At 41.7% G+C, this 19,228-nt stretch overlaps 1 protein-coding gene across 5 annotated transcripts in view; it reads right to left on the bottom strand.

The window, feature by feature from the left end:
- Fmnl2 (formin like 2) overlaps window positions 1-19,228 on the bottom strand; it is a 278,573-nt gene that overhangs the window by 66,427 nt on the left and 192,918 nt on the right. For 4 of the 5 annotated variants that reach the window (XM_085834909.1, XM_085834912.1, XM_085834910.1 and 1 more), the window contains exons 5-6: window positions 15,267-15,350; window positions 11,803-11,955 (exon numbers count right to left, since the gene is read on the bottom strand). In XM_085834909.1, the coding sequence (XP_085691035.1) occupies window positions 11,803-11,955; window positions 15,267-15,350 (237 nt within the window). The remainder of the gene's footprint in view (window positions 1-11,802; window positions 11,956-15,266; window positions 15,351-19,228) is intronic. The other variant, XM_085834913.1, reaches the window with a different exon arrangement.

Genomic DNA, 19,228 nt, shown 5'->3' on the forward strand with positions numbered 1-19,228 from the left:
ATTTTTAGTTTATTTGCTTTAATTGCTATCTCAAGACATTACTGTCAGTTATGGTAAGTTTTAAATCAGTTCCAGTGTATGATTCAGCTAACATTATTTAATAAGTAGTTCTCTAGGGAGTTGGTTCTATAAGATCCCCCAGGACGACCCTCAAATCCCAGTAATATTGATACTAAAACTCCGTTGGTCATTTTTTCCCTACATGGACCCAAGGGCAGGGCAAACCATCTAAAAGGAATAGCCACTGGTTTGATAGGAAACAAAAGCAAGTTTCTTGCTTCTGTTTCTGCTTCCCCGTTGTTTTTGGTTTGTTCCACCTTTTTGATGCATTAGTCTTACTCTGCAACCCAGGCCGGCCCGAACCTCACTATGTAGACCATACTTCCCTCGAACTAATGGTACCCTCAGCTTCTTAGTCCAGCTTCTCAAATACTAGGCTAATAAAACTGGCCAAGTCTCTGATTTAAGGCATGTAAACATTTTTAAAGCCTACTGTCGGGGGCTGGAGAGATAGCTCAGTGGTTAAGAGCACCGACTGCTCTTCCAAAGGTCCTGAGTTCAATTCCCAGCAACCACATGGTGGCTCACAACCATCTGTAATGGGATCTGGTGTGTCTAAAGACAGACCATGTATATATGTGCACTCATATACATAAAATAAATAAATAAATCTTTTTTTAAAAAAGCCTACTCTTTATGCTAACCTCTGCTAAATAACAACAGAAAACAAAAGATAAAGCTTTTCTTTTCTCGGGGTTTGGTAAACAGTCGATAAATATACAATTAGCTGCTAGCCCTTAGGCCCTGGCCTGGGCATGTCATTGCATTGATGATAATGATGCCCAGATCGATATATATAATGAACACAAACATCATACACACACCACCACACACTGTGGTGTAGCAGCCGTGGTCACATCTTCCCAGAGAAGGCTTTGTGTACTAACAGTATTTACTGAGCAGCCTTTTCTTTTCTTTTTTTTTTTTTTTAAAACATTCTTTTTTTTTTTTTTAAAGATTTATTTATTTATTATATGTAAGTACACTGTAGCTGTCTTCAGACACTCCAGAAGAGGGCACCAGATCTCGTTTCGGATGGTTGTGAGCCACCATGTGGTTGCTGGGATTTGAACTCTGGACCTTCGGAAGAGCAGTCGGGTGCTCTTACCCACTGAGCCATCTCACCAGCCCGAGCAGCCTTTTCATAAGCCAGGTCTCAGTGAATGAATACAAACATACTCTTGGAACCGTTCTTCAGGCAACTGAAGATTGATTTAGAGCAAAAATTGAAGATTCATATCTATAAGCCCAGAAGGGTGAGATGCAAGAATAGTGAATTCAGGGCCAGGCTCTTGCAAGACTCTATCAAAGAACAAGGAAATGGAGCTAGAGAGATGGCTCAGCGGTTAAGAGCAATGACTATTCTACTAGAGGTAGTGAGTTCAATTCCCAGCAACCAAATGGTGACTCACAACCATCTGTAATGGGATCTGATGCACTCTTCTAGGGTGTCTGAAGACAGATACAGAATACACTGGCATAAATAAATCTTTTTTTTTTTTTTTAAAGAAGGTAAGATAAAATAGGTAAATAAAGTTGTTCTTCAAGATTATTTTCTAGGGCTGGAGAGATGGCTCAGAGGTTAAGAGCACTGACTGCTTCTCTTCCAAAGGTCCTGAGTTCAAATCCCAGCAACTACATGGTGGCTCACAACCATCCGTAATGAGATCTGACGCCCTCTTCTGGAGTGTCTGAAGACAGCTACAGTGTACTTACATATATAATAAATAAATCTTTAAAAAAAGACTATTTTCTAATATTTATGAAAGAGCATGCGCACACAGAGTATACCCACGGAAGCTGAAAGAGCTTATCAGACCTTCTGGAGCTGTAGCCATAGGCAGTTGTGAGCTACCTGACATGGACCCTGGGGATCAAACTCTGATCCTCTGTAAGAATAACAAGTGCTCTTAACCACAAAGGAATCTCTCCAGCCCCAATACGTTATTTTTAAATACAACTCTAGTTCAGAAACTAATCATGAAAAGAATTAAAAATTTGAAGCAATTACAAGTGACATGAAAAGAAAGGCAAATAAATAATAAGTGTTACCAGTTCAGATTTAAAACAGCCCTGTTATAGTCCTTTGTACCAAGACACTTTTATTTGTGATTTTTATCTCTATTTTTAGATTTCACCTACCATGAACAGGCATCACTCCTTCAACAGGAGGAAAAAAAGAAATACGTTTAAAAATTCATTTAGGTGGCCTATATTTAAATCTATCTAGGTATGAAGAGCATGCCCTGTTCTTTCAGAACACCCAAATTCAGTCCTAGCATCCTTCTCTAGAGGCTCACAACCACCTACTAAGCCAGCTCCAGAGACATTGATGTTCTCTTCTGGCCTCCTCAGGTAACTGCAAACACACACACACACACACACACACACACACACACAAAGTAAAATTTACCAACCAGAGACTGAGAAGACCCCAAGCACCCTCCATGTCACCTGGCCTTTGTATACAGATGCACAGCTGGTCATGATCCACCCTGATGGGGCAGACTCATGTGCAGATTTCTGGGAAGAGAACAGACTACATAGTATCTAAACAAAGAGGCAAGCTTCGTTAGAAACCTCAGCTTTAATCCTGGTACTGAAATATTGACCTGAGTGTCAATAGAGTGCAACAGAGTGACTAAGAGTTTACCCAGAGATAATTGATTAATTCCGAGAAACTGCCAAGTGTATGAGTTACACCGATCCACTTAGAAATAAAATATCACAATGGTAATCTGACACCAATTAAATTTTCAAACAGCATCAGGCACAGTGGTACATACACAATCTCAGCATTCAGGAGAGGCAAGAGGATGGTGATTTCAAAGCCAGCTTTGGTTTCATAGCAAGACCCTACCTCATTTTAAAAATTAAAGGGAGGGGATAGGGAAGAGAGAAACAGTGGCTAACTTATAAGGAACCACTCAGAGCAATCAAATAGTACGTGTGATACCTTGTTTTCATGTCCATGCATGTAAACGGAATTCAGTACTCTCTTTGGAAAGACAGATAAGGTAACCTATCTCTGGGTGCAAGCCATAGCCTTACAAGCTGAGCTACCATCTTTACCAGCAGTGTTGATCTTATCTCACCCATTAGAAATAAACCTCACAGGCCTGGTGGTGGTGGCGCATGCCTTTAATCCCAGCGCTTGGGAGGCAGAGGCAGGTGGATTTCTGAGTTCGAGGCCAGCCTGGTCTACAGAGTGAGTTCCAGGCCAGCCAGGGCTATACAGAGAACCCTTGTCTCAGAAAAATAAATAAATAAATAAAATAGAAATAAATCTCACACAGACTGAGTTTAGAGATTAAGTGGACAGCTGGGTAGGAGGCCTGAGTGATACTGTGGTATACGACTATCTGTAGCTTGGTAATTATGTTACAGAATACATACAGTGAAACTGACTGTTAAAGTACTTTGCTCCTGAGGGTACCATGAAACTTCATTAAAACTCACTCATTGTTAAAAGGCCCCCAACCAAATGAGGCATCAGATTTGCCAAGGTCTCCACAGACAGCCAGGTAAATGAGCTTTCTACGGACCTGTACCATGAGATATGCAATCCCAGATGCTGCCAACAGTAAATGGTGCATTTGCCCCTCGATGACATTGGAAGTCAGATTCTATGTCAAGTTGTTACACTGGGGCCCCCTTCTTCCCACTATACAACCTCAGCTTAAGAAAAACAACAGAAGGAAGGAGGAGAAGTTAAAGTGAAAAGGCTCTCCTGTACTATTCTGCCCTGATCTAGAGACTGTCAGGCTGCAGGTTTCACTCATATTGAAGAGCCGTAGTGGGAGAAGGGATGGAGTCATGGGAGGCTGGCAGGGTAAAATGGCGCATCACTTCTCCACAAATGTTCCATGACAGAACTCCACAGATCACCTCAAGATTTCACTTAACTTCAGGCATTCTGAAAGGCTTTATGCTCTCAATTTTTGCCTTTACTGGTGGGAGTATTGTGCAACAGGCATTTGGAGACCACTGTCTGTCTGTCTGTCTATGCTGAAGTATAAACAAGCGTTCAGGATGTGGGACTAGAATGAGGTCCTGAGAAGTACAAACTGGAGAGAAATTACTAAACACTAGTAAAGGTTTAGAACACTAAAGGAAAGAACAAGGAATGAGAACAAGGAATGGATCACAAGGTTGACATCTACTGCCACCATGACAGCTTTTGGGTCACAAGATGACCATCTGCAAAACAAGAGTAGCCCAGAAGCAGAACAATTTGGTTGCTTTCCTTAGAACTCCTGTTTATGAGAAAACACGAGGTCTAGAGATAACTCTCTGGGGAAAACAGCATCACATTTCGCATGCATCACTTCCAAGGACTGCTTTGCTAGCTTCTCAAGCACTGAACAAAAACTGTAGATGCTACACTAGCATTAAAGATGAGACTCCATTTGGGGAGAGACACCAATGAGAGTTCACAGACAAACCTATGCAAATACAGATTATTAGAAAACTGACAATGTCAAAACTAAACAGAAGGTGGGCGTGGGACTTGGACACATAATCAGAGCAGATGGAAGGTAGAAGCAGAAGAATGGGGAATTTGGTACCACTCTGGGCTACATGAAATCCTGTCTCTTAACAAAACAACACATACATCACAAATTGGGCAGGCTATATAGCTCAGCGGGTGGTGGTAGGGGGTGCTTGCTACACAAGCCTGAAAACTTAAGCTTGACTCGCCAGAACTCAAGTAACAATAAAAGGAAAGAATATCAAAAAGTTGTCCTCTGGCCTTCATACACACATCAAACATGCACACAATAATGCCTTTTACAATGTATTCCTGACACTCGCATCAATTTTACGCATATCACACCAAGCATCAGTAGTTACATGTGTGTGAGAAGTTCCACAGCAATGCTAAAATGCGTAGAAGACATGAAAACTAACTGGCATTTGCAAAAATGCTCGGCAAGACCATGTATTTGCAGGATGTAACTTGTTCAGTTCTACAGTGATACCCTCCACCAGCACCACCTACTTCATTCATAAAAATGAAGCTGCAAAGAGACACACAGCAAACACCTCAACCTGCACAGCTGGTCCTCACAGTTGGTAACATACACATTCTTCAGCTAGCCGTAGTTAATAAGCTTGAGAACAAGTAACATGTCTACAACAACCCTAAGAGTAGAAGAGAAAGCCTCCACTCTAGAGCCAAAGATAGATGACACTGTATTTGCTCAGAAACTTGTGTTTTACAAAGCCCAAACACTTAGCAAACAGGAAGAATCTAGCCACTGTTCACCCAGTAATGTCTATATCCTTCTTGTTTTGTTTTGTCTTTTAAGATTTATTTATTTTATGTTTATGAGTACACTGTCGCTGTCTCCAGAAACACCAGAAGAGGGCATCAGATCCCATTGCAGATGGTTGTGAGTCACCATGTGGTTGCTGGGAATTGAATTCAGAATCTCTGGAAGAGCAGCCAGTGCTCTTAACAATGAGCCATCCCTCCAGTCCTTCAGCTAAGTCTTAACCCATCTATCGTTGCAACAGGACACATTTATTTATATACTTGTAAAGTTATTCCAGGGTTGCTCAGTGAGTTCAGGGCTCTGGGTTTGGTCTCCAGCACACATATGTAAAAATTAGTTGGTATGTTGTGTACAAACAAACTCTGTCTTTACTCTGAGCTTCCATTGTCTAATGACTGAATACAAAACAGAAGAATGTTGAAAGAACCACACTGTCCCAATACCTCAAGAAAGTTAAAAAAAAAAAAAAAGTTCTATGTAGCGTCATTGCTAACAATTTTGATACTCTTAAATTCAGATCCTATAAGCCAAAGAGAGGGGAAGGGGTACATAATTTTTCTATTGCAAAAGGACATTCAGACTTAGCTATCAAACAGGTACCTATTAAGTGTGGGAACTGGAACCATCAGGGAAGCTGAAGGAAGGTTCAACCCCACAGGAATGCAGTCCCCCCTCTAGGATGGCAGATCACATCATTTGGCAGGACTAGCCTAACAACCATTCCCAGGTTTATGCTAACAGCATTTTAATCAAAATTTGGGGGTTTTGGTTTCCTCTTTTACCCTTTAGACATGACGTCACTTGGGCATTTTTTTTTCTAAATCAATTAAACATAAAATATATGATGCCTAAAAGCTGAGCCAAATACTTTGCTAACGGGCCCCACAGCCAAAAGAAACAAAGCTGAGAGTTATAGAAAGACAGTTCAAAGTATAGAAAAGGGAGGTAGGAGAAGAGAGAAGTCAGAGACAATGAGGGAGGAGAGAGGGAGAGATGAAATGCTGATTCTTTTAATAAGGACTATAGTGATCAGTGTGTTTTATATTTCCACTGGGAGAGCCAAGCAACAGCTGGAACTGCTTTTCAATGTGAGTAAAAGGAAGGTGTCAGCTCAGGATATGTCTCTGATCACCTGCAATTTCTGACTTTCTGTCCTGTTTCCTTTGAAGGCATTTGCTATGGACAGTAGGCTTAGCAGCACACAGCCCCATGAGGAAATATCCAAGAAAACCAGCTAACTCTTGTCATACTTTGACACTGAGGTCAAAGTATGTCCATTTATCCTAAATTTTTCATAAGCTTTCAATAAATCACCAATGGCAAGCACAGCCTAGCCTCAAAATACAACATGAATTCTAGAATACTCTTGCAGACTGATCGATTTATTGTGCCCTAAATGGGCCATTCAGCACAGCAGTGAGAGGATGGGCACTTTCTCAATTCATTTACAGTGTTATCATTTTCTTTTTTTTTTTTTAGATTTATTTATTTATTATATGTAAGTACACTGAAGCTGTCTTCAGACACTCCAGAAGAGGGAGTCAGATCTTGTTACAGATGGTTGTGAGCCACCATGTGGTTGCTGGGATTTGAACTCCGGACCTTCGGAAGAGCAGTCGGGTGCTCTTACCCACTGAGCCATCTCACCAGCCCCGTGTTATCATTTTCTAAATCAGGTGACAAAATTTGTGGCCTTCTGCCATCTCATTTGCTGACAGATAAAAGTCATGGTTTGAAAAGAGTATTTTTTTTAATTGATAAATGATATTCTAGGCCAACAGTAGGTCAAGTTGTATTAGAGGGACAATTTTCAACAAATGGTAACAAGGAGAAGAAACAAAAACAGAATAAAGTTCAGTTGACAACTCAAAACCATAACATCAGAACAATGGTCCATAATTTGGGTGGGGAGGGGGCAGGGGAAGGAGGATCAGGCAAGAGGAGAATGAGAACCTCAGAGGAGATTCTCGCCTACTCTAAGAGGAAAACAGAGCAACTGAGTGCAAACTCTTTGAGGTTTGTTTTGTTCTTTGGATTTATTCGTGTGTGTGTGTGTGTGTGTGTGTGTGTGTGTGTGTGTATGTGCGCACGCACACACGCACTCACTCGCACACATGATAGAGAAATGGATACAGAGACAGAGACAGAAAGACACAGAGAGAAACCAACACTTATAGTTGAAGCTAAAAATGTGGCAATTCCCCTACAACAAATTCTAGTTGAAAGTAAAATGCCACTTGGTGAAACCTAAAAGAGAACCTTAAGGAGTATAACTCTCAAATAACCTTGTTTTATGAGCAAAATGGCTGGGAGTTGCAGCTACCATGCACTTATTTCCAAGTAGTATGAAATACCCAAGTGTATGCTGAGGGTCTCCCCTGGCTCGTGTGGCTGTAGTATGACAAACTGTCTGAGAAGGATTGTGAAACCCTCTGTGGGCACTGATAGGCAAACAGGGCACTTACGGGAAGTAAAAAAGAAATTCCATATGAAGGAAGAGGCAGGAACCCTTTCTTCTCCATTGATCTCAGGCAGAGAGGTTTAACCCTTAGAGATAAGAATGGTGTCATTGCCAACAGCCCCTGTACAGAGTCAACCACAGGAAGCTCTCAGCACAGTGCCCGGCACATTGGCCATTGGCTCATTTAATAAAAGCTTTTGCCTGAGCAAAAGTCATGGTGCATATGTCTATGTTTTACATTCCTTCCTTGAACAACATGAGGAATGGGATGCCTGGGTCAGAAGTGTAAACCGTAAGCCTGAACTCGGCTCTTTACTGAACCCATGGAAATAGGTATATAATCTGTCAGGTCACAGTGTGTGTGTGTGTGTGTGTGTGTGTGTGTGTGTGTGTGTGTGTGTGTGTGAGAGAGAGAGAGAGAGAGAGAGAGAGAGAGAGAGAGAGAGAGAGAGAGAGAAATGCTGTCCCACAGAAACAGCAGCTAAAGGGGAAACAGTGACATCTCATTTAGGCAGAATATTCATTTCAGAAGAGCTGCTGATTAGTGGTTAATATCCTAAGAGCAATGTGGACCACACTCATCCACGTGAGAAGGTCAGCCAAGCTGGTCTCCACAACATTTCCACCTTTGAAATCTCCTTCCTCTCTCTACACTAGAACTCCCTCTGCCACACCACAGGGCTTGTCCCTGAAAGGACAGAGTACTCCTCCTCCTTTCCCAAGCATGCCTGGTCCTTGATGCAGGGTTCTGCTTGCCCATGCCTTTTCACCTTTCATCAGGGTAGCGTGGTCTTTTCTTTACCCTGAAAGCCAACTCCATCCATCACCAACAGACCCAGTTTAAACTTGACCCTTCTTCCAGGTCCACATTAGTTCTCCACTCAGTTCCTTAAAAACTCAAAATATTTATTCTGTCACTACCCTGTCTAATTCAAGCCTAACAGCATTAATCTTGACTGTCTTAGAATTATTTTTTCTTGGATCCCAAATACCACAGCCTTGGTCCTTAAGACATGAGGTACACAGATGTGCAGAGACGATCAGTAGCCACATTGGCGGAATCAGTCTCAACTGGAACTGGAGACAGGCCATATTCTGGAGAAAGCACAGCCAGATTTCTGCTTCACTGACACCAACACTTCTGTGGCCAAGCTTCAGATATATGATGAGTCAGAACCCAGGCACAGACACAATTCAGGTATGTGCTGCGTCATATGGTGTTTGACAATGAATATGAAATAGTTTTAAAATATCAAGTTGAAATCCAAAAAAAAAAAACTTGGGCTAGCATCAGGATTTTGTTCAGAGACCTTGTATTTAATAATGGAATGTTTATTTTTTTCTTTAATCAAGCTTTATTTATGAGAAGTGTTAAAATTTGCTGAAATCACATTTTTTTCAAGTTACACCAATACCTTTTGACAAGGGATAATGGTAAGAGGTATAGATCTATATTATTATCTAGAGATGCGGCAGAGGCAAGTTTTATATCATAATATGTTTGGGATAAAGATATTTATTCATTAAGCAAAACCATCAGAATAAAACATCTCCAGAAAATACCATAATACTTTCATAAGAAGTTTGGTATTAATAAAAATGCACTCTCCTACAAAAAATCCAATTCTCATGATGAGGAGCTATAATATGGTAACACAATACATCCATATACAAAGCAACCGGGTGAGGCAAAGGTTACCACATTATAACATGGAGGATGGTCATAAGACCAGGCCACCACGCACTGTCCGCTCCCTTGGGTGTTTTCTACAGTGACTTACGAGGTGTTCCGGGTAGAAGCCTCATCATCAGTGTGTAAACAGAAGCTGCTCCAGAGGCAGCAGAAGGACAAGCAGCTTGCCTGGCATTGGAGCTGAAGAGAACTGGGCAGGGAAGCCAGCCTGGTGGTGATGTAAGAGGTGGAAGAAACAGGAACGAGAGACAGTGGGACAAGAAAGGACAAAGCAGAGAAGACAATCAGAAATGAGATGGCAGAATGAGAGAGAAAGCAATAAAATGAAAACCATAGATTTAAGGAGTGTTGAGAGCACAGGAAGACAGGGAAGAGGAAGAGGAAGAAAGAAAAATATGAACAATCCTTGGGTATATGAAGAGCAACATGGACCATGCAGCTGTGCTCCAACTGCTATTGACTCGTAACAGATAAACTACTATGGATGTGCATTCTTTAGAACCAATAATTATGAATGAATAAGTAAACGGCATTCAAGTAGCTACCATGTTGACTCTCTGATGAAATTCAAGTGCCCCCTTCTCTGGGCTTTCAAGCTGTTGAAACACAACACAGAAGAAGTGACGGCGGCTTCCTAGTCATCTTTGAGCATGCCTGCCAGGAAGGTCAACTAACCTCCACGTCTCTCTAAACACCAGTCCCATTGTGCCGACCATGATATTTTTTGTGTCACTTTCTAATTAAAAATGTAGCTAGGCAAGGTCTACCCTGAGCCAACTATTAAGCAGTTCAGGCTAGTTCTGATGTCCCTGAGTCCTGCCTTCCAAGGTCCAGAGCGTGATTTAGAAAAGTTAAACTATGTTAGACAGCTGACCAACATACACCTCCAAAGTAAACAAATGTAAAAAATTAATTGAATTGCACTTCTCAAATTAAATCTTTATGTAATTATAGTCAAATATTAGAAAGCATTTTTCTTTGAGTATCAGGATGCTTATGGAACTTGTAAACCAGAACATAACTTTCTCTGCCCACATATGAAACTGACACATATGAGCAGGTTACATAGCCACTGGCCCACTGACAAACACCGAGAGGTGAGTTAGAACACTGTTCTTTTATTTCTGAATCAATTTATCCTAAATTCATCAAAAATTTTAGCATTTGCTCAACAAGGAAATCGGAACGGTTTATTGGAGACATCATAGTCACGCATCAAATTCATCAGCAGAACTGATGTTCATTACAGAGAAGGACATTTTCTTAAACGTCCCACATGACTAAAGCCCAAGTCAAAGAAGTAAAAGGTCATAAAAGCACAGCCAATTGGGAAATGTCTGGAAGCCACAGGCTCATGGGCTCCAACCTGACACGTGCACTCTGTGACCCAAACCCACAGTGATCTGAAACACTTATACGACATTGCCTTGCCAGGTCATGTCAGAAACACAGGAGAAGGTTTTAGTAAGTCACAGAAAGTGAACAGCACTTGGGAATGAAGATCTTTACCACACCAGTCTGTATTCAAGTCATGGGTCTGAGAACCCTTCAACAACTTGATTATTGGTATGACTTTCATCTTTATTAGCAGGAGTGTTAACTTCCTCACAGATGAGCGCTAAGTACAGTGCTTCAAAGTTATAAAAGCTATTTCTCCACCTAGTGAGTGATCACAGGTCTGAATGAACAACACGAGATTGCACACAGCAGTGGTACAGGTGGTCAGTGCAGATCCTCCCGCAGCATCCTACCATTTCAACAGGAGCTGTAAGATGCAATCATTAGTAGAAGATGTCAGGTTGACACGAAGCATACCTGACCAAAGGAACATGGCTAGTAGCCCTTCATTATAAAAATATGCCTTCTTAACACTGTGACATACAAGCATAACCACACCCTACACAGCACACACCTGAGCTACCTGTGGAAAGAGAGGGCAGCACAAACAGATGAGGAGCTACAGGGGCTCCTTAAAAGCTCATAGTGTAACGTGTAGCCTCGGCCCTGAAAGCGGTTTTGGGGTCACTTTGTCCACATCCATGGGAACTTACCTGCCAGAGACTACTTCAGTGTGTTAATTGGCACACGCTCCTTACCTTCTATGCTGAATCACAAGATGGCGTTTCTAAGAAGGATTACATAAAGTGAGAGAATAGAACCAAGGGAGCAGGCCATGAACACCTACTAAACTGTTGGTTAGATTCACCGGAGAAGAAAGGGCCATGTTGGAAAGACACACGGATGTCCACTCAAGATGAGAAGAGGAGAGATGATCCTGCCATGCCAAAGCATCTGATTAAGGCACTTACCGAAGTGCAGAATGTCTTCCAGAGCGGGACACACTGTTGCCCACAGGTGAGGGCAGGTTGTTCCCTCTGTGCAGGTCCTCGATGGACCTGCTCCAGGGCTTTGATTTGTCCACCGTACTCTCCACGGTACTTTCCACACTTTCAAAGTCAAAACTAAAACAAAAAAGGAATGCTACTCAAAACCGAGACACTAACTTCCAGACACAGACGTGGACAAACACAACCTGCTATTCCTTCACCGCATCCTTCACCAGAACACGAGACGCATAACAAGGAAACGCATAACAATTTCTGTGGTCTCAGTGTTAGTTTTGAAAATGTGAGGATTACAAACACTGGGTCTGGCAAAAGAATCATTAGCAACAAACAGCTAACATTGGGTCACTGTATATTGCTTGCATCTTCCTTGCTGGCTTACCAATTACTGGGCTGCCATGCTGGAAGAGAGAAAGAGCTCTCACAGCTGTCTTCATTTTGCTTTAACAAGCAGATATGTTAGGCTTATACTAATTCATTCCTACCCATCAGTTTTTTTCACTGAGCGTTTTCTCCTAGTGTGTTAGCAAGTCCTTTTCCAACCATATGTGATGCATTAGCAGTGCAGCTATGGACTGACTTTGATTTTGGACTCGATTCTCAATGTGGTGCTCTTTAAAGTGAGACTGTTGTTCCTCTGACATTTTTTTGAGGTTATTACTCATGTTAACCATGTTGGAATAAGTGGCCAGTGGAGTTGCTTATTCTCTCGTAGCCTTAGGAACCAAGTCTTTAAACAAGCAGGCCTTTGTATCCCATGCATTTCCTCCCTCACACAGTTAGTTGATCTGCTTTCTCCTAAGAACACTGCAGTGTTTCTAGCCTCAGTTCTGACCGATCAGACACCAGAACAATGAGACAGCAGCTACACGTTAATATTCTCTAAAAGACTACAAATGAGCTGGAAGAGAAAGTACTGTGAGCTGGAAATCATGCTTAGAAAGCATGGCTGCCAGAAAAAAAAAAAAAAACATCATCAGAACGGCCACCTAAAGACTAGGGGATATGATCTAGTTTTGAAGGTTAGTCACAAATCAGGGACAGGCGCGCAGAGTCGGGGCTCTGTGGCATGTGGGGCTGATCCCAGACTTTTGTGTTGTAATAAGATTGAAGAGGAGAAAGGAAGAATAGGGTAGTCTAAGAAAACCTGAGGTAGTAAAATAGAAGGCTATCACTGAGATGGAGCAGACTTCAAGGAGCATATGATGAGCTCTCGTGGTGTGGACATGTCACACGCCCCTCAGCAAAGTTCACTCGACAGTCCTCTCACCCCTCCCTATGTGCCTGGGACCAAAATGCAAGAAACACACACTTTAGTGAACTGGTGGACGCTTCTATTTCAGACAGACTCAAAGCCAGTTGTCTCTCATTCCATGGATTGGGGAAATCACTAATACCAGGGAACACTGAGAATTTTCAAAATAAAGACAAATTATATAACATCATCTAATAAGGCAAAACAAAACTAAAATCAATACACAAGTGTATTGTGCTAACGTCCTCAAACAAAGCCAAAGGTTCAAGTGCAGCTAACACAGAATCCCTGCACAGTACCACAGACCTGTCCCTACTAGTCCAACAGGAGGCCATATTTGAGAAAATCTGGCTTCCAAGCCCTCTTCTCAAGTAAGTAAAGGATTCATTAAATATAACAAATAATTTCTTAGTCTTCCTTAAATGATATAAATATGTATTTAGATTTTAAACTTCATAAGAGGACATATTTTGTCATAATATATGATTTGTCATGGAGATTATAAGATTATAAGAAGTAACAGAAATAGATGAGAAATATCCTTTTGATATAATTCCTAGTGTTTATAGCATATTCCATCTCAGGAAACAATTTTTTATACTATTATCAGAGGTATCAAGATAGAAATCTATTGTATCAGATTTGGTTAATCACCATGAAACTAAGAAAAGAATAATTGTAGTTTCTTCTTCACAAGCACTGAAAAGGGGTGGAAATCAGAGAAAAATACCCAGCCAGGGATTCAGACTCCTTGGAGGGAGTAAATATTGGAAACAAGTTGTTACTATTAAAAAGAAGAATGGAGGGGCTGGAGAGAAGAATGGGGTTAAAGAGAAGTATCTGATGCTCTTGCAGAGGACCTAGGTTTGGTTCCTAGCACCCACATGACAAATCACAAATGTCTGTAACTCCAGCTGCAAAATATCCAATGCCCTCTTCTATGCAATGGTCATATAGAGGGAGTACACTTGCATGTATGTAGTCAAATATCCACATATATAAAATCAAACTAACTAAGTCTGCCTTTGAAAAAAAAGACTGGATACATTCACAAAGTAAAGAAGCAGAGGCAGGAAGATTACCACAAGTTTAAAGCTAGCCTTGTATATACATCCTGAGAGCCTCTCTTTAAAACAAAACAAAAAACAAAAAACCCAGAAAAAAAACAAAACAAAACAAAACAAATAGCTCTTGGGCTGAAGCATCTGTCTGAAGCATCTCTCTTGTCTAATTAAAAACACAGCATCAATACTGCCTCGCCCTGCAAACGTAAGACTATCTGTAGATTTTGGACTCTTTCCTGATTAAAGGATAAATGTTGAAAGGAGAATGTCTCTGTCTACTCTACACTGTGTAGTCCTGTTATAAATCATCCCAGAAGTCATGAACATGGAGAGTGAGGTGGAATAACATGGCTCTGCATCTTTTTAATCTTTTCCTTCGAGGCTCCAGTACTATTCCTGCATGGGGCAGAAAACCAAAGCCTGCAAGTCTAAGACAGTAAAAGGGGAACACCAGTCTTCCCTCCTCTGGGGCCACTAAGCTGGTGTCTAATGCTGCATCCTTATCTGCTCATTTGCCAACACACACACAAATGCACCTTTATCACTTCCCTCTCACTGCCGAGATAAACACATGATAAGGGAAGGCTTTACACCCCAGCTATATTACAGGGTCGGGTGTGCGCCAGTGGTACAATATGGGTCCAGCATGCACCAATACCTGCTTCAATCCCCAGAACACTGACATTTAATAAAAAGTGAAAGGACACTCTTTTTTTTTTTTTTTTTTTTTTTGCTATCTCTTTTGTTTACTCAGTAACAAATCACCTACCACCCTTGTGTTCTACCACACAGAGTCACGTGACCCAAGCCCTCCAGAAAGTCTTCTGCATTATAGCTATAGCTCAGCGGCAAAGCCGAGTCCTAGGCTTGATCCCTAGCGTAAGACAAAGGTCTTAAAGGTGAATTTTACTTGCCTGGTTTAATTCTGCCTTGAAGGCATTTATAATGCTAATTATGTGGCTGGTTTGAGCTACAAAATCAGAGATAAATCTCTGTAAGCGCCACACACCCTCCTTGTGGGTTTCTGCCTTCAGTGAGGTATGGAATTTTACCACCAGGCTACACCTCACCCTGTGAAAGTGACATGCAAGCCAGCTATGTTTACTTACGTGACTGCATACTGTGCAAAAGACAAATACTCCACAAGAACATCAAGGCCTTTGTTTTCTTCATTCAAAAACTCTCTGACCCATCTGGAGAAAGAAAGGAAAAAAACATTGGTGACATTGATCAAGGGTCTATAGAAAGGTCACAGTGGACAGTATTCATTTTTTCTCTTGAAACATCTAAAGTCTGAAAGGAAATACAGAAGAAGACTGACTATTTTGCAGGAAGCAGTCACTTCTGGATAGGATATGAAAACCATAGATTATGCCAAGCAGTGGTAATGCACACTTTTAGTCATGGCACTCAGGAAGCAATGGCAAGAGGATCTCTGAGTTCAAGACCAGCTTGGTCTACATAATGAGTTCCAGGACATCCAAGGCTACACAAAGAAATCTGCCAGAGAGAGAGAGAGAGAGAGAGAGAGAGAGAGAGAGAGAGAGAGAGAGAGAGAGAGAACACCATAGGTCACTACATGAAACAAAAAAGAGGAAAAAAGCACTCACATGTCAGCCTTGAATTTGACTGTCTGAAGACTTACGACAACCAATTTTAAAGAGGTTTCTAAGAAAAGGAATATGTCTAAATGTACTTTTCAACCATAAATGATCTCTAGCCTTGTTGTTGAAAGAGCCAAGACTAGACAGGGAATGAGGCAGCCTGGGAACACACTGCCATAGCCACTGTGATCCAGGCATGACTCCAAATCCATGCTCAATCCTTCTTGGCATACCCAGCCGGAGAAACCACGAAACCACCAAAGAGAGAGGCCAATCTTACGGACTTCTGGAAATTCAATAGGGATAATGACTTGCTTAATTTTTTCCATGAGTATGAAAACCTTGAAAAGACTGCAGGTACCGCAGACCATCAGCGGGACTAACACATGACAAATACCTTTAAGGATTATTCTTAAACCTTTTTATAGCTTGCATTTGAGTGTTCTCTAACAGTTCATCAAAAAGACACACACATCTATACCTGCTGTACAGAGTGACTCCAAGAAACAAGTGAACTGGCATGTTTAAGGCCTGGGGAAAAAAATTCTCTCACCTAATTTTATATGGGCCTTCCCACCTATTCTTCATCAGAGACTGCGCAAATATCAGAGATTGTGCAGATATTAGGAACTGTGTGCATGTCAGGGACTGTGAGGATATCAGGGACTGTGCAGATATCAGAAGAAGCCATCACTCAGTGTGAAACTCCAACAACTAATAGGTTTAAAGCATGGCTGAAACAACTATGACCACACACGGGCACACAGTACAACCCAAAATGGTTGTGTCCCTCTGGGAACACTGTGAAAAGGCTGCCTGGCTATGGATGGCCAGAGCTACTGTGGAAGCCGTGCTTGCTTAGCTAGGATAAGTAACAGCAGCAGAGCAATGGTTCCAAGTGTCTAAGGAAGGACAGTGTCTGGAGAGGCTTGTGGCACAAGAAGAACCTAGGAGACTCCAGCTCCCTTGTTTGTTTGTTTGTTTGTTTGTTTGTATGTATGTATGTATGCACGTTTGATTGGTTTCTTTTCTGCTCTTTACTTTTTCTCCTGGCCCTTCTTGATGATGCAGATTCAAGTACACAGGAAGTATCAGGAGTCAGGAAGGTAGGAAACCAGACACCCTGACTTATACTCTTCCAAGTACGTCAGTCAGCTACCACAAAGGATGTACATTTACCCATAGCTGTGTGCAAACATAACATTTAAGAGGAGCCTAGAGTGGCAACACATTGGCAAAGAAACCCCATCTGTTGAGTCTCACAAAGCAGCTTTGTTAGTAGACCTAAACACAGCTCACAGGACTGTCGTCTGGTGGAGAGAGAAGTTTCCAGAACAAACACACACATGATCTCACCACCTCTACTTATAGATACTTTATTTAATCCCCCCCTATGCAACAAAGTCTCCAGGGACACTGAAATTTTTTAAATGATAGGAGCTTAGAAACAGTGAGGACAAGATATTTCATATAACTGGCAGGGGGGCTTGGGAATGCCAGCACTCCTGTGCTACTATGTCATCAGGACCCTAAGTTCCCTCCTCTTCGATTCTCCACTGCTCTGCCCCAGTGCTCTGACTGAACAAGGCAAAAAACATTCCACAGAGATGCGTGTCATTTTAACATGAAAAAGAACCACTAAAATCCAGGGTGTTTTGTTTTGTCTTTTTCAGGGCAGGCTCAGTTTCACATATTCCATTTACTTGCTTATTTACGTGGGTGTCTGGGAAAAAGAGCCATTGAAGTTCCTTCTGCAGACACCTCCACAAAGAGCACAGATGTCCCAGGACATCATGAATACCTGCTACCATACACCACTGGCACCACCACACCTGCACAAGGAGGAAATTTGACCTCAACAAAGCAGGAAATAGCCAAGGGCAGCAGGCCTATAAATCCTTTGATTCAATGTGATCATGTGCGTGGTAGACTCTGATGTAAGAACAAGCTAAATTTGCTTCTTTCCTTCAACATCCCAATTGATGTATGAGCAAAAAGGACCAGAAAGATCATTTGCAAAGTGAGACAGAAACCCACAGCTTATGTCCTAACGTAGCATGAGTTGCCCCTGGTTTAATGTCACAGAATGGATTCCGATCCTAACGTGTAGGATCCTCCTTGGGTATTTAATGTCACTCCGATAAGCCTAAGCGATTTAGGAAAGACTGAGACATCACCACTGATCAGTTTGCCTCATGATGTTCACTTAGCTAAGTGACTCCACAGTAAGGGTATGGATTATGAGAAAGGTCAGACCTCTCTCTTTCCCATCAGAAGGAGTTGTTACCTCTTCTGACTGGGAAATTCTGCATGGGGGAAGAACAGTCCAGAGTGATCATCAAAAAAAAAAAAAAACCTAGAAGAGGAAGGAAAGAAAATAGGTAGACAGTCAAAGGGCAGATGTTAACTCAATGTCTTAAATCTCAGGGATTCGAAGAAATATGGGGACCAGAGACTTGGCTCAATAGGTAAAGACCCTGCCTCCAAGTCTAACAACCTGAGTTCAATCCCTGGTACCCAACACAATAGAACAAAGAACCAACTGCTTTCCACAAGCTGTCTTCTGATTTCCATACATGCCCTTTTTCCCACAACATTAGTAAACTGAAATAAGGGGGAGGGCAGCTACATACTTTACGCTGTAATTTATGTATCTGATCATACACTGAGCCTGGCACATCTGTAGAGCTTCATTCTCCTCCCCGAGCATGTCCTATGCTGTTTTATATGTTGCCAATAGGCAAACAGTTTCAAATTGAGTGATTATAGGTTTTGGAAAACAGAATTATTTCTGACTCTGACAGCATGTATTACTTCCTGAGTGCCTTGCAAATTCAAATGTGATTACCATATGTTGTAAATTTGAATTTAGGCAAATTCTAAATCAGACACTTGGAAGCTTAGAGAGACAGGGATAATGAGAAAAGGTTGGGGGGTGAGGGGGAGCTGTAGCCAAAGAAGGGCTTTCCGTGCAAACACAAATAAATCAGTACTGAAGTTTAGGCTGCTCACAGCCTGATTTCAAAGTTTTGCTCCCCCTGCCCCCCAAAATCTTAAGGCCAAATTTCTTCACACAGAAAATTATCTTAAAAGCCCCTACTAGTGTACAACTTCCAAGGTCAAGCAAATGGTGAGATGTACAAAAGAGAGAGACAAGTGTTACTCCCATTGCCAGGCTCCTGTAGAGAAAACTCTAATTGTCAGCTGAACAGCTGAAATGAAAGTTGCTGAAAAACTAGGGGGACAAAAGAAAGGTCAGCATCTCCCAGAGCCCACCTTGGTCACCCACCCACACGACTGCACCTTGCCCTGCAGCAGCCCAGTTCTCAAAGCGGAGCCATCACTGCTAGGAGTCCTAAAGGTCTCTCAGCGTATCTCTTGGGGTTAATCAGTTTCCTAAAAAGTATTAAGACTTGATACATGCAAAGCCTTGGGTTTAAACTACCAGCACTTTCAAGACAAAAACA

This window comes from Mus caroli, unplaced genomic scaffold, assembly GCF_978045245.1.
Source record: "Mus caroli unplaced genomic scaffold, Mus_caroli_1 scaffold_2, whole genome shotgun sequence".
Classification (NCBI taxonomy): domain Eukaryota; kingdom Metazoa; phylum Chordata; class Mammalia; order Rodentia; family Muridae; genus Mus; species Mus caroli.